Consider the following 15986-nt stretch of genomic DNA (forward strand, 5'->3'; position numbering starts at 1 on the left):
ACCTCTCTCCCATCCAGAGAGAATATAGGGAGGTGGGGGCGTACACTGAAAAAGAAAGTCAGCTGACACCAATCGAGTGAAGGGGAGGAGCTCTCCCCTCTGCGTCTGCGAGGAGTCCCCAAGATGCAAAGGCATCCCTGGAGGCACAGTGACAGAATTCTGAGGGGGAATCGACTGATCTAAGTAATTGACAAATTACCAGTGAATTTGATCCCAACCTCTGTCTCTTACTGATCCCATCCCCCCACCACCACCACAGATCTCATCCCTACCTCCCCCCTCATCACCTCAACAACAGAGTTGATTGGGGGGGAGGTAGGGATGAGATTGTGGTGGTGGTGGGAGATGGGATCAGTAAGAGGCAGAGGTGGTGGTTGGAGAGGATGGCACCACCGCTGCCACCCCTCTCAACACCACCGCTGCCCCCCCCCCCCATTAACACCACCACTGGCACCCCCTCAACACCACCGTTGTTGTACAGTGAAAAAATAAAGTATCAAAATAACGCTTCACGATTTCTTGCACCAGGGTCCTGAAGTTTCTAGTTACACCTTTGGTCCTACCTTTCCTAAAATGAAGAGTGAACTTTGACCTTTACCATACAGAAATCTTTTAGGAATCTGTGAAAGTAAGCTCTCATGTGATCAGGTGGCATGCGGAGGAACAGAGTGTAAATACCAGACAATTTTCTCCAGAGCTCCTTATGGTGGGGATGGATTTTGCTGAGTGCTGGTGCCAAGTTTCCACCCCCCAGGATCACTGCAGGTGTGGAGAAAAGCTGTGGAAGAGGATATGGAGGAGAGATGAGGAGGAGATCCAGGAATCAGGATAAAGGTCAGGACAAGCAACAGACGAGCGCATCCAAGAGATGAAGCCGGGGTCACTACACAGAAAATCAATCCAAGGAAACATCAGGCAGGACAAGGAATAGCAAGAAGGAGCTCAGAGACAAATGAGAATATTGCTCAGCCAATGGGAGATTATCTCAGCATGACTTACGTAATGAAGGAGATGAGGGGGAGGGGAGAAAGTCACTTAAGGTGAGCATTAAGGATGAGCTCAGGCGTGTTTGCAAGCTGCACGTGCAGAGCCCGCCAGGAAGTCGGCACTGCACAGCGCTAATCACAAGCAGTGAGACATTTCTCGATGTGCGGCTGCAGAGAACAGGAAATGTCTCACTGCCTGTGATTAGCGCAGCGCATTGCCGACTTCCTGGCGGGCTCGCCGCGCGCAGCTTGCGAACACGCCGTAGCTCATCCTTAGTGAGCATAGATACAGGGAAATTCAGCTGGTTCAGCAAGGTCGGTCACATTTCCATCCATGTGCGGTCACTGCCGGATAAAAGTCACTCGATCAGCGGCTGCAGCCAATAGCTTCATCACTGATCTGTGTATTCTGAGAGCGGAGGAGCGCCCCCCATTGTCAGAATACAATAGTGCAGTGGGGAGGATTCCCCCATCCCCCTCCAATGTGTGGATAGGGGAATCACTTGTTTTTTTCACTCATCCCGCTGGCTGAACGATAAAACTGAATCATGTATGGCCAGCTTTGGAAGCAAAATATATTAATCATCAACTGATCCCCTGAAAGGGTTAATCTACATATTACCTCCTCTGCCGCCAGTTCCTGCATTGTCTTCTCGCTACGTCTTCTCTAATGGAATGTCCTCATTGTCCTACATGTATCTGACATCACTTCCTGTATTCCATAGAGACTTCCTGTCTGGGTAGAGGTGAGATCACCACCTTGTGGAGCTCAGAGGAACTGCAGCCCCCAAAAACGTCTAGTAGTGTGAACAGGGCCTTGTGCTGTGTGTGTATGTACTGTGGTGTCCGTTTATGAAGCAGTGAAATCTATTCACTGTTTCATTCTCCAGCATTCACAGAGGAGATCTTTCTCCTCTGTGTGCCAGTTTATGAAGCAGAGTAGATCTCTTCACCTTTGGAGGAGTGAAGTGATTTACAAACGCTTCCAACACTGGAGAACGGACCCTGATACTGGAATCTCGTGAGACTTTATGAAATTACAGCACCAGAAATTCACAGAAACACAGAGATGTCAGTTTATGAAGCAGTGATAAATTATCACTGCTCAGTACACTGATAGACGGCGTGGTTAATGTTAATAAAATAACGAGTCCCCCTACACACACACACAATTTATATATACATGTATATACACACACATTATATATATGTATATATATGTATACACATAAATATGACAGGGGGACATGGTTACAGTGCTGGGGGGTCTGAACGAGGCATAAGGAAGTTAAAAATCTTCCTCCTTCCCCCTCAGATCCCTTGGGATTCTCTCTTCACTCCCCGATTCTCCACCTCTGAGCTGGTGAATCTGGGAGGGTGAATTCTGACACAGATCGCCAGTGAAGTGCTGAGATCACTGCTTCATAAACTGGCCGTTACTGTGTCAGTTAATGAGGATTCTCGGTGTGCGGAGATCATTGGCGGGAGAACAAATTCAAACACTTCTCCCCCTGATTATCTCTGTTTCATAAACTGTTTATGGACTGTGATCAGCGCGATCCTGGGGAGCACCGCTGTTCACTGCTTCTTAAACAGACACCTGTATCATAGTTGCCAACATTGTAAAAAAATTTTTAGGGACACTTTTTGGGCTGTAGGCGGAGTCTTATTATAATTTGAGGGCGGGGCATGCTTTTGTAGGTGTGGCATATGGGAAAAGTAAAACTGCGGTGCGCGGAGCGCGCCGCAGCAAAAAATAGGCATTGTTTGTGCAAAATAGTGGGCACGTCTTAAATGGGCATAGCTCAAAGGGGGTGTAGTTAGCGTCTGAGATGAACGAGGGATGGAGGGAGAGGGAGGGAGGGATGGAGGGATGGAGGGACAGCAGCCCCAGATCCTACACAACAATAGAAATATGTGTATTCCAGAAAGTTTAACAATCAGCAGATAAAGATACTCCAAACACCTGGTGTTAGCACTTCAATCATCCCGGCACCATGGTTGTTATGGTGTCAGGATGATTGAAGTGCATTATTTCTAGTATTACATTGTAATATAAAATGAAATCATTCAACTCACCATAATGCCGAATCGGTGGGATCCCTGAGCGTGTCACCTGCCACGTCGCCTGCCACCAGCCGTCCGTCCTTGCGTCAGATGTCCCAGCAGAGTCCGTCCTTGCATCAGGTGCCCCCAGCAGAGTCTGTCCTTGCATCAGGTGTCCCAGCAGAGTCCGTCCTTGCATCAGGTGTCCCAGCAGAGTCCGTCCTTGCATCAGGTGTCCCAGCAGAGTCCCTCCTTGCATCAGGTGTCCCAGCAGAGTCCGTCCTTGCATCAGGTGCCCCCAGCAGAGTCCGTCCTTGCATCAGGTGTCCCAGCAGAGTCCATCTTTGCATCAGGTGCCCGCAGCAGAGTCCGTCCTTGCATCAGGTGCCCCCAGCGAAGCCCCCTTACATCAGATGTCCCCAGCGGAGCCCCCCTTACATCAGATGTCCCCAGCAGGGCCCCCCTTACATCAGATGTCCCCAGCAGAGCCCCCTCCTTACATCAGATGTCCCCAGCGGAGCCCCCCCCTTACATCAGATGTCCCCAGCGGAGCCCCCCTTACATCAGGTGTCCCCAGCGGAGCCCCCCCTTACATCAGGTGTCCCCAGTGGAGCCCCCCTTACATCAGATGCCCCCAGCGGTGCCCCCCTTACATCAGGTGTCCCCAGCGGAGCCCCCCCTTACATCAGGTGTCCCCAGCGGAGCCCCCCCTTACATCAGATGTCCCCAGCGGAGCCCCCCTTACATCAGATGTCCCCAGCAGTGCCCTCCTTACATCAGATGTCCCCAGCGGAGCCCCCCCTTACATCAGATGTCCCCAGCGGAGCCCCCCTTACATCAGATGTCCCCAGCAGTGCCCTCCTTACATCAGGTGTCCCCAGCGGTGCCCCCCCTTACATCTGGTTTCCCCAGCGGAGCCCCCCTTACATCAGGTTTCCCCAGCGAAGCCCCCCCTTACATCAGGTTTCCCCAGCGGAGCCCCCCTTTACATCAGGTTTCCCCAGCGGAGCCCCCCTTACAACAGGTTTCCTAGTAGGTCTCCGCCGGCCATGTGGTTACAATAGAACGGGGCGGAGTGGGGCGGGGGTGGTGGGAGTGAAGCGGGGCGGGGAGGTAGGCGGGGCCGAGGGTGGGCGGCGACACAGGAGCTCTATCTAGCCGCCCAGCCGTGTTCCTGGTCTTCTTAAAAATTGCGGCCGGCGGAGACAATGTCTATGCCGGCCACAGACCTCTAGCTGCGGCGGCAGAAAATCGTGGAAAAAACGGATTTCTCGGGACATTTCCCAGGAAGCAATAAATTCGGGAAATAGTCTAAATCCCGGAAAATTCGGGACAGTTGGTAAGTATGAGAGAGGAGAGGGGGGGCGGCTGACAGAGAGGAGAGGGGGGGCGGCTGACAGAGAGGAGGGGGGGTCTGACAGAGAGGAGGAGGGGGGTCTGACAGAGAGGAGAGGGCGGGTGGCTGACAGAGAGGAGAGGGGGGAAGGCTGACAGAGAGTAGGAGGGGGGTCTGACAGAGAGGAGGAGGGGGGTCTGACAGAGAGGAGGAGGGGTCTGACAGAGAGGAGAGGGGGTCTGACAAAGAGGAGGGGGGGCGGCTGACAGAGAGGAGAGAGGGGAAGGCTGACAGAGAGTAGGAGGGGGGTCTGACAGAGAGGAGGAGGGGGGTCTGACAGAGAGGAGGAGGGGGGTCTGAGAGAGAGGAGGGGGGGCGGCTGACAGTGAGGAGGGGGGTCTGACAGAGACTAGGAGGGGGGTCTGACAGAGAGGAGGAGGTGGGGTCTGACAGAGAGGAGGGGGGTCTGACAGAGAGGAGAGGGGGCGGCTGACAGAGAGGAGATTAGGGGGCGGCTGATCAGAGAGGAGAGGGGGGGCGACTGAAAGAGAGCAGGGGGGCGGCTGGAGGGGGGGCAGCTGACAGAGAGGAGAGGGGGGCGGCTGGAGGAGGGGCGGCTGACAGAGAGGAGAGGAGGGGCACCTAACAGAGCAGATGAGAGACACACAGCGCTAGTATAGGACACCCTGGGAGCATGCAGGGCTGGCGCGATTACTCACAGACACAGTCCGGCCCTGCATCCACATGTAACCCGCTCCTCCAGGCGAATCATGTCCTCCTCTCGGTCCCGGGAAATTCAGGACTATTGGCAACTATGCTGTATATCCTTCCCCTTTCTCTCCCCCCTGAGTGTGTATGAAGAGGTGAAGCTCTGAGTGTGTATGAAGAGGCGGAGCCCTGAGTGTGTATGAAGAGGCGGAGCTCTGAGTGTGTATGAAGAGGAGGAGCCCTGAGTGTGTATGAAGAGGCGGAGCTCTGAGTGTGTATGAAGAGGCGGAGCTCTGAGTGTGTATGAAGAGGCGGAGCTCTGAGTGTGTATGAAGAGGCGGAGCTCTGAGTGTGTATGAAGGGGCGGAGCTCTGAGTGTGTATGAAGAGGAGGAGCTCTGAGTGTGTATGAAGGGGCAGAGCTCTGAGTGTGTATGAAGAGGCGGAGCTCTGAGTGTGTATGAAGAGGAGGAGCTCTGAGTGTGTATGAAGAGGCGGAGCTCTGAGTGTGTATGAAGAGGAGGAGCTCTGAGTGTGTATGAAGAGGCGGAGCTCTGAGTGTGTATAAAGAGGAGGAGCTCTGAGTGTGTATGAAGAGGCGGAGCTCTGAGTGTGTATGAAGAGGCGGAGCTCTGAGTGTGTATGAAGAGGCGGAGCTCTGAGTGTGTATGAAGGGGCGGAGCTCTGAGTGTATATGAAGAGGAGGAGCTCTGAGTGTGTATGAAGGGGCAGAGCTCTGAGTGTGTATGAAGAGGCGGAGCTCTGAGTGTGTATGAAGAGGAGGAGCTCTGAGTGTGTATGAAGAGGCGGAGCTCTGAGTGTGTATGAAGAGGAGGAGCTCTGAGTGTGTATGAAGAGGCGGAGCTCTGAGTGTGTATAAAGAGGAGGAGCTCTGAGTGTGTATGAAGAGGAGGAGCTCTGAGTGTGACTTGCAGCAGACTTGCAGGAGTGAGCGAGGAGGATCCAGTTCCTTTGCCATCGGAGGTGAGGAGAGTGTGAAGGATGTTGGTGACTCTGGTAGATGAAAAGCTGGGAGTCATATTGCTCTGGTGAGTGGGGAAGCACTACTAAGGGGGCGCCCTCATCATCACGTGTGTAAGAGGTGGAAGAAGGCGTGGCTACACTACAGCTGGCACAGTTTGGAGCACTGAGAACTTTACACCTTATCAACTTTTCATTGATTGGTGGATTTGTTTTAGCAAAATAAATTTTTTGAAGTAGATGCAAAGTGGAAGCAGTGGACTTGCAGAGAACACTATATTGAGTACAAAATATTGTATGTTTACATGAATTTGCACAGATTTTTAGTTTATTTAATATAGCAATAAATATTTTAAGATTAAAGAAATATATGCAATATGGAAGCAGCAGATCTGCAGAGAATATTATGTGAGCCCCTAGCACTTTATATATGAATGTATACACATATTTTAGTGTATTTGTGATGATTTATGTGCACACACAATAGGACAGCGCTGTGACACATAATGCTCTTCTAGTTGATAAAGGGAATACTTACCTTTGTTACAGCAGCAGTCCGGTATAAGTTATTTTTGTAGGTATTTGAGTTGTTACACATAGCGCGGGTTTTATTCTATTTATATTGGTGACATAATTGCCCAAATCTGGGGATCAGGAGCCATTTCTCTCTTTACTCTCGGCTGGGGTTCTTTGTATCCATATAACAGATGTTCTACATCAGGGGTCATCAAGCCCCAGGCCGCGGCCCACTGCCGGGTCGTGGCCTGTTTGCAGCCGGGCCGTGAAGGCTGCACTGTTTGACGAGTGGCGGCGGCGGAGCAAGCAGAGAGATGACATCATCTCTCACCGCCTGCCTGCCCGCATCACCGCTGTTCAGTGCTCACAGCGGGGCCGCTATACTGAGGCGAGTGAGCAGAGAGATGAGATCATTTCTCACCGCCCGCCTGCATCGCCGCTCTTCCACGCTCACAGCGGGGCTGCTATAATGCTGGAGGTGAGGCGGGGGGAGCAGAGAGCTGAGATCATCTCTCATTGCCCGCCCGTATCACTGCTCCTCTGCCGACATAGCGCGGCAGAACACCAATACACTGCTGGAGGTGAGGCAGATTATCTCTCACTACCCGTACCCCCCATCCATTACCGCTGTTCTCCCTCACTACCCACTACTCCAGGCTTGCCTCTGAACTAATGCGCACACCTGTGCTGCCACCACTGCAGTGACAATCTTCCTGTGGTGGCAGGCGATGTGGCAAATGACAATCCAAATCTGGTGGCAGGTGACATGGCAAGTGACAATCCAAATCTGGTGGCAGGTGATGTGGCAAGGGACAAAATGCATCTGGTGACAAGCGACGTGGCAAGTGACAAGCTGCATATGAAGGCAGGCGACGCGGCAAGTGACAAGCTGCATATGAAGGCAGGTGACGCGGCAAGTGACAAGCTGCATATGAAGGCAGGCGACGCGGCAAGTGACAAGCTGCATATGAAGGCAGGCGATGTGGCAAGTGACACTCTGGCACATTCTGCATTATGGTGAGTTGAACTATTTCATTATATATTATAATGTAATAATAGAAATAATGCACTTCAATCATCCTGACACCATATCAATGATGGTGCCGGGATGATCGAAGCACCAACACCAGCCATTGCCCTGATAAATTGCCCACGAAAAGCCACATACGCCCCCCCCCGGGCCTTGGCACAATTTTCTTCAACAGCGCCTGTCCCCGGTGCCAAAAGGTTGGGGACCTCTGTTCTACATGACTAAATCTGCAATCAATTTTGATGCAAAATCAAAGATGCCAAAATGTCTCCCCCCGAGCAGTAATATATTTCTATCCCTCTTGGTGGGAGTGGAGATGACCCATCTATAAGGATATACAGTATATAAACACACAACAGAGACTTTTCTTGGGGCTGCAGTTCCTCTGAGCTCCACAAGGTGGTGATCTCATTTCTACCCAGACAGAAAGTCTCTATGGAAAACAGGAAGTGATGTCATGTACACACAGGAAGTTCCATAGGAAGTAGAGAGAAGACATTGCTGGAAGTGGCAGTAGAGGAGGTAATAAGATCTTATTTTCTATTTACACCCAGTAACCCCCCCCGTCATGTCCGTCCTCTTCCTCCATAGTCACTGTGATGTCTTTTATCTCCAGCAGTCGATGATACACACATATATAGTGTGGAAATGTAGAATAACCCCTTCAGGGGGATCAGTTGATGATTAATATATTTTGCTTCCAAAGCTGGCCATACATGGTTCAGTTTTATTGTTTAGCCAGCGGGCTGAGAGGAAAAAACTGAAGTGATTCCCCCATCCACACATTGGAGGGGGATGGGGGAATCCTCTCCGCTGCACTATTGTATTCTGACAATGGGGGGCGCTCCTCCGCTCTCAGAATACACAGATCAGTGATGAAGCTATTGGCTGCAGCCGCTGATCGAGTGACTTTTATCCGGCAGTGACCACACATGGATGGAAATGTGACCGATCCCTGCTGAACCAGCTGAATTTCCATGTATCTATGGTCACCTTAAAGTGATTGTAAATGCTTGTTTTTTTTTTTTTAATTACAAACATGTCATACTTACCTCCACTGTGCAGTTTGTTTTGCACAGAGTGGCCCTGATCCTCCTCTTCTGCTGTCCTTCGGTGGCTCTCGTGGCTCCTCCCTGCATCATATAACCCCATAGGAGAAGCGCTCTTCTGGGGGGGGTTACCTTGCGGGTGTGCTCCTGAGTCCAACATTTGCATCCATAGAGGCAGAATGTAGGCTTGGCCCCGCCCCCCACTTCATTGGATTTGTTTGACAGCAGCGGGAGCCAATGGCTGCGCTGCTATCAATCTATCCAATCAAGAGCCGAGAACCTTGGGCTGAGAGGAAGAGCGCGTCACCGCCGAGGGAATTACAGGACTCAGGTGTGTAAAACGGGGGGGCTGGGGGGCCGGTCACCGTCAGAAGTTTTTTCACCTGAATAATGAATAAACATGAGGGTTTACAACCCCTTTAAGTGACTTCTTCCCCTCCCCCTCATCTCCTTCATTATGTAAGTCATGCTGAGATAATCTCCCATTGGCTGAGCAATATTCTCATTTGTCTCTGAGCTCCTTCTTGCTATTCCTCGTCCTGCCTGTTGTTTCCTTGGATTGATTTTCTGTGTAGTGACCCCGGCTTCATCTCTTGGATGCGCTCGTCTGTTGCTTGTCCTGACCTTTATCCTGATTCCTGGATCTCCTCCTCATCTCTCCTCCATATCCTCTTACACAGCTTTTCTCCACACCTGCAGTGATCCTGGGGGGTGGAAACTTGGCACCAGCACTCAGTGAAATCCATCCCCACCATTAGGAGAGTCTGACTGGAGATAACTATTGTTCTGCTCTTTTTAGATCGCCCCTAAGGCTATCTTTGCTGGGGGTAATGTTGCTGAGGTTCTCATTGATTCTTGATACAAGTGATATGCACTTTAAGCTCTGCCTCATCTGAATGTCTCATCTGAAAATGTCTTCTCTGTCCCTCCACAGGTATGTCCCAGCTGAGTCACATCCGCCCATAACTGGAAACGATTTGCTTTCACTGTTTCTTTTGATATGTCGCCTTCACCATCTGTTGTCCTGTCTCCATCATTATGATGTTTGTGTTGCTCTGTCGTGTCTTACCAAAGTTTTATGTGCTGATCTTATCTTTACAACTCTGTCCTATTGCTAGTCTGACCTTAGATGTAAAAGGTTTGCTCTGATTGTCAGCCATCCTTATATTAACTCATGATTCATTAATTAACAAACAATCACCCCCACTCTTTTTCATTCAAAACAAGGTTTTATTAAGCAAAGATGATGCATATAAATACATAGTATTACTAGTATATATTTATACATAAATGTGCGTATTAAACAAGGAAAGTATACATTGTTAATATAGTCAACATTAGGGGTAATATATGTTAATGCAGAAATAAATGTATACCACTATGAACTACTATCATCATAATGTGTAGTTTTGTCTCTCCCCCCCCCCGTTAAACATATTTGGTTTAAATTGTATTTTATTATAGTACACGTGATATGTATATGCATAATGTGACGCTCTCTTATGTGTTATATACCTTTTAAGTCTATATGGGATATATTGTATTCAGTACAGACATGACCATTTTGGGAGGACAACATGAACCATAATGTCTTTTGATTTACACTTTCTCTGTATATATCTGGAATAGAGTTTTAGCTACAGAGATCCACGTGTTATATTACTGAGCGAATTTATGATTAAGTGCAAGTTTCAGGTTCTTGCAACCATCGATCCCAAATTTTGTTATATTTGGTCGGGCATCCTCTATTAATGTAAATATGTTTTTTGTATGGCAAGGTAGTGTTAACTTCTATTTTCCACTCTGTCACACTGGGAGGGGATGGTCTCATCCACTTTCTTGCAATAATTTTTCTGACGGAGAATAGAGTCTCGTGTAGGAATACCTTGGTAAATTTATCAACTGTGTCTGGAAATATCCCTAGGAGACATCGTTTTGGTTCTAGCGTTATTGGGGAGCCCATGGTGTCGTGTAGAAATGTTATGACCTGTTTCCATAATTGTTGAATCTTGGGGCATGTCCATATTAAATGAAAGAACGTACCTGTTTCTTGGCCGCACATCGGGCATAGAGTAGATTGATTACGCTTATATCTGGCTACTCGAATTGGGGTGAGGTATGTTCTATGTGTTATGTAAATCTGAGAGAGTCTGTCCGATAGTTTTGGTGATACTGCTTTGCATGTCTCGAAGGCTTCCTCCCACTCCTCATTTTCCATCAGGCCTACCTCTCTCTCCCATCGAGGCTTCAAATCAAACGCTATTTTTGACGAGGTAGGAGTTAGAAGCATCTTATAAAATGTGGATATTAGTCCACGTGGGTCTGTATTTTTAATAATAGCCATAACGGGATGAAGAGCAGGCGGAGCCCCAACCTGCAAGAATTGTGTTTGGGTTGCATGTCTTACTTGCAGGTATCTGAAGAACATGAAGTTTGGAAGAGAAAACTCCTCTTTGAGTGTATCGTAAGCTTTGAGAGTTCCATTGAACAGCAGATGATGTATATAGTAAATTCCCCTAGACTCCCACAACTCCGAGTCCGGTATGTTAATGAATTCTGACATGTCTCTATTGTGCCATATCGGTGTGTGATCGTGTAGTCTTGGTATTTCTAATTTGGTAGAAGCAAGGTCCCAAATGCGTCTATAATGGTGTAACAAGGACTTCTTGTCTCCCCCCACTTCAGTATTCCTGGATCCCGCCGAAATTGCGTAAAGAGAATCGCCTGTGAGTTGCACACTTTTGGAGCAAAGAAGGGTCAGGAAGCGTACATTGTCTGTCTTGTCTATATGGAATAGTTGTGATAATTGTGATGCGATGTAATAAAGGTTCAGATCCGGTAGAGCCATTCCCCCCATGTCTGTCGGGTTTTTAAGCGCTGACCATGCGATTTTATGTCTGCTAGTCCCCCACACAAAGGGTTTGAGTAAAGCTTCGAGAGACTTAAAGTGTTTTAATGGGAGATAGAGTGGGGTATGCCACAATATGTAAAGTATTTTTGGGAGAAGAACCATTTTTATCAGCTTTATGCGACCCCATACTCCTAGTGGTAGACGGGCCCAGGTACGTATTTTGGTTTTGACTAGTGAAAAGAGGGGTTCAATGTTGAGGGGAATATAATCAGCCGGGTCTCTGGATATATGGATTCCCAGGTATTTGATTGTGTCTGCTCTTTTTAGTGGGGTGTCTGTCCATGATTCAGATGGTGGGAAGCTAACCACCCCCACTCTTAACAGTATAAAACTAGAGCACCCTTAGGGAATCAGCACACTGCTGGGGGGAACGTTGCTGGGGTTCTTTCCTTTAGTGATTCTTTCTCTAAGTGATTCTTTATACAAGTGATTTGCACTTCAAGCTCTGCACTTCAGTGATTGCACAAAGAGAAAATACACAGCAAACTGCACTGAAAAGCACCATACAGACTGCAGATGACCCGTCTCTCTATTCAGCTCTCCTTCTACTCTGTAACATGCGCTCTCTACCACTTGTGTCCTCTTTCCTCCATCCCTTTTCTCCATCCCTCGGCTTATATATATATATCACCCTCCTTTCTGTCCTCTCTCTATTACTGCACTCACCCACTCCTGCTCATTCTACACCCACATGCTGCTAAAACCTCCAGGACGCTGGGGCATGTCCCTTCATATAAATCACACCGCCACATTACCACTACTTCTCCTAACCTATGGTGACATATCCCCAAACGCTCCCATCACCCTACACCTTCTGGCAGCAGCCACAATCCACAGAACTTGGTTTCCATTTCTCTTTTTCCCAAAACTAGCCTCCCCTTCTCCTGCACCCTCTGGAATGCACGCTCTGTCTGTAACAAACTCACCTCCCTCCACAGCCTCTTTATCACAAATCCCTTTAACCTTCTTGTCATTACTGAAACCTGGCTTCATGCATCCGACACTGCTTCTCTCGCTTCCCTCTCCCATGGTAGCCTTCTCTAGGATCACTCCCCCAGACCCAGTGGATGAAAGGGAGGCAGAGTGGGAATCCTTTTAGTCCCACGTAGCACCTTTCAGGTACTTCACCCACCTCCTTCTCTGACATTCTGCACACAGTTTTAGTCTGTTTTATCCAGTTTCTCTAAGAATTGCTGCCTTATACTGGTCTCCTGGACCAGTATCAACCTTCCTTGATGACTTCTCTGCCTGGCTACCCTACTTTCTCTCTTATAAACCCCACAATCATTCTCAGTGACTTCAACATCCCTGTTAATGCCAATATTACTGCTACTTCTAAACTTCTCAGTTTAACCTCCCCTCTTGACCTGAATCAATAAATACAGGCTCCCATTCACTCCGATGGCAACACCCTTGACCTTGTATTCTCCTATCTATGCACCCCGTGCAACCTCTCCAACAATCCTCTCCCACCTTATTAGTTTCACTCTCTCCCTGTCTTCCACCTCCTCTCCTTCCAACTGCCTAACAGTTATCCGTAGAAACTTTTGCCACCTCAAACCTTCTCTTCTCTACTACTGACCACATCTATGACAAATTCTCACCCCTGTCCTGCCCAACCTAGCCACTTCTGTCTACAACAGCTCACTGTCATTCTCCCTAGACAAGCTCGCCCCCCCCTCACTACACACAGAATCAGGTCCCAACTTCTACAGCCTTGGCAAGCAGATGGCACCAGAAGTTTCAGAAAATGTAGCCACAATCTTGAGGGCCTGTGGCATAAGACTAAGTCCCAGAAAGACTACAAACAATATAAATCTGCCCTCCAAAAATACAATTCCTGCCTCCTCAAGGCCAAGCAGACCTATTTTATCACTCTCATTAATGCCTTCTCATCCAATCCCCCTCAATTCTTTTCTACCTTTAACTCTCTACTGTCCTTCACTATCTCCACCCACTAACTCACTGCCCAGGAGATCGCCAATCACTTCAAAATAAGATTGATAGAATTTGTGAGGAGACCTCCAATGTGCAGATACCTCCCCCATTTAAAACCCCATGTCCACAGGTACACTCATTACTTCCCTTATTCAACCCTGCTACTATAGACAAAGTTGCTAAACTTTTTTCTAACGCCCACCTAACCACCTGTACACTAGATCCTGCTCCTTCGCAAATGTTCTGGTCACCCTCTGGCTCCATTCTACACTCTCTAACTCACATCTTCAACCTCTCCCTCTTTTCTGGCATCTTCCCCAACCCTCTAAAACATGCTATAATCACCCCCATACTTAAAAAGCCCTCACTGGACCCCACCAATCTTAACAACCTACGCCCCATCTCCTTACTCGCCTTCTCCTCCAAACTTCTTGAAAGACTGGTCTACAACTGACTGAGCAACCATCTGACCATAAACAAACTTCTTGATCCCCTTCAGTCTGGATTTCGCCCTGAACACTTCATGAAAACTGCTTTCCTTATACTCACAAATGATCTACTAACGGCTAAAACCAATCGACACTATTCTGTATTCCTCCTCCTGGACCTCTCTGCTGCCGTTGACACAGTGGATCACCCCCTCCTCCACAAGAAACTCCACTTCCTTGATCTCCGTGACTGTACTCTTCGCTGGTTCTCATCCTACCTATCCCACCGCAGTTTCAGTGTCACTTATAATTCTACTCGCTCTTCTTCTCTTCCTTTCTCCATCGGGGTTCCCAAAGGACCTCTTCTGTTCTTAATCTTCACCTCCTCCATGCTTTCAATACCATTTTTACGCCGATGACACCCAAATCTATCTCTACCTCTCAGTTTACTCCATCAGTCTCCTCAGGATCACCAACTTACTAACAGACATATCAGCCTGGATGTCACACCACTTCCTCAAACTCAATCTATCCAAAACCGAGCTCATGATATTTAGTCAACCACTTGCCTCTTCCCCTGATTTCTCTTTCATAATCAATGGCTCAACCATCTATCCATCCCCGCATGCCGAGGTCCTAGGTGTAATCCTGGACTCTGAACTATCTTTTCGGCCCCACATCCAATCACCGTCCAGAGTTGGCCGATGACACCACAAAGCTTCTAATCCACCTCCTGATCATCTCTAGCCTTGACTACTGCAACTCCTTCCTCATTGGCTTACCTTTAATTGGGCTACCTCCACCTTACCAACTGCTTAGTGTCTGCTACTCCTCTCTGTCAATGCCTCCACTGGCTTCCGCTCACCCAATAAATGTAATTCAAGGTACTTACAACTTACAAAACCATCCACAGCTCTGCCCCCAGCTACATCACTAACCTAGTCTCAAAATACAAACTAAATTGTTCTCTTCATTCCTCCCAAGACCCCCTGCTCTGTAGCTCCCTTGTCACCTCATGCCATACTCACCTCCCAGGATTTTTCCAGAGCCTCTCCCATCCTCTGGAACTCTCTACCCCAATCTGTCTTGCTATCTCCTACTCTTTTCACTTTAAGATGATCCCTGAAAACTCATCTCTTTAGAGAATTCTATCTGGCCCCCACCTAACAACTCTACTTTTATTTTCTCCATCAGCTCCATCTCTTGACCCTCCCTCTTAGATTGTAAGCTCTAATGAGCAGGGCCCTCAGATTCCTCCTGCATTAAATTGTATTGTAATTGTACTGTCTGCCCTTATGTTGTAAAGCGCTCCATAAACTGGTAGTGCTATATAAATCCTGTATCATAATACTAATTAGGTGCTCTGGAGAAAATTGTCTGCTATGTACACTCCATTCCTCCGCACGTCACCTGATCACATGAGAGCTTACTTTCACAGATTCCTGGCAGATTTCTGCATGGTAAAGATCAAAGTTCACCCTTCAGTTTAGGAGAGGTAGGATGGATCCAGGAAAAATGATTTGGTTTTCACAGGAGCCGCATATAGAGGGCCCCTCAACTCTCCCCATCCAAATGTCCCTCCATCCAGAGTCTATATGTCCTGTGACATCACACTGACCTCACAGCTCCTCCTCCCAATGTCCCGCCATCCAGAGGCAGAACATCATATGACATCACACTGATTTTATAATGACCCCACAGCAGTGCCTCAGAGCAAAACTAGAAGTCAGAAGATCCTATTCATTATTACGGCTATAAAGTTCCAAAATGACATAAAACAAGTCCAGAACCAAAGCACACAAAAATGTATAAAAAGACACCCAGGCAGACTGATAATTAGCTGATGCACAAGGTGGTTCAAGGTCAGAACCGTATCTCTATGTTGGGGCCCCCACCTAAATTAACACATATACATAATACAAAGTGCATATGAAGAGTGATCCACACGATCTCACTTAATTATAAAGGCACATGAATACGAAAATTAGATGGGAGACTTTTACCAGTCTAATTAGACTATCTAAGCAGCCTTAATAAAGTTAAAGTTAAATATCACTC

General features: G+C 48.1%; 1 protein-coding gene across 1 annotated transcript in view; it reads left to right on the forward strand.

Moving 5' to 3' along the window:
- Positions 1-15986, forward strand: part of LOC141121732 (uncharacterized) — a 92444-nt gene that overhangs the window by 48544 nt on the left and 27914 nt on the right. The window contains 1 exon segment of the mRNA XM_073611443.1: positions 11065-11115. Within this exon segment, the coding sequence (XP_073467544.1) occupies positions 11065-11115 (51 nt within the window).

This window comes from Aquarana catesbeiana, unplaced genomic scaffold (assembly GCF_042186555.1).
Source record: "Aquarana catesbeiana isolate 2022-GZ unplaced genomic scaffold, ASM4218655v1 unanchor228, whole genome shotgun sequence".
In the NCBI taxonomy this organism is placed as follows: domain Eukaryota; kingdom Metazoa; phylum Chordata; class Amphibia; order Anura; family Ranidae; genus Aquarana; species Aquarana catesbeiana.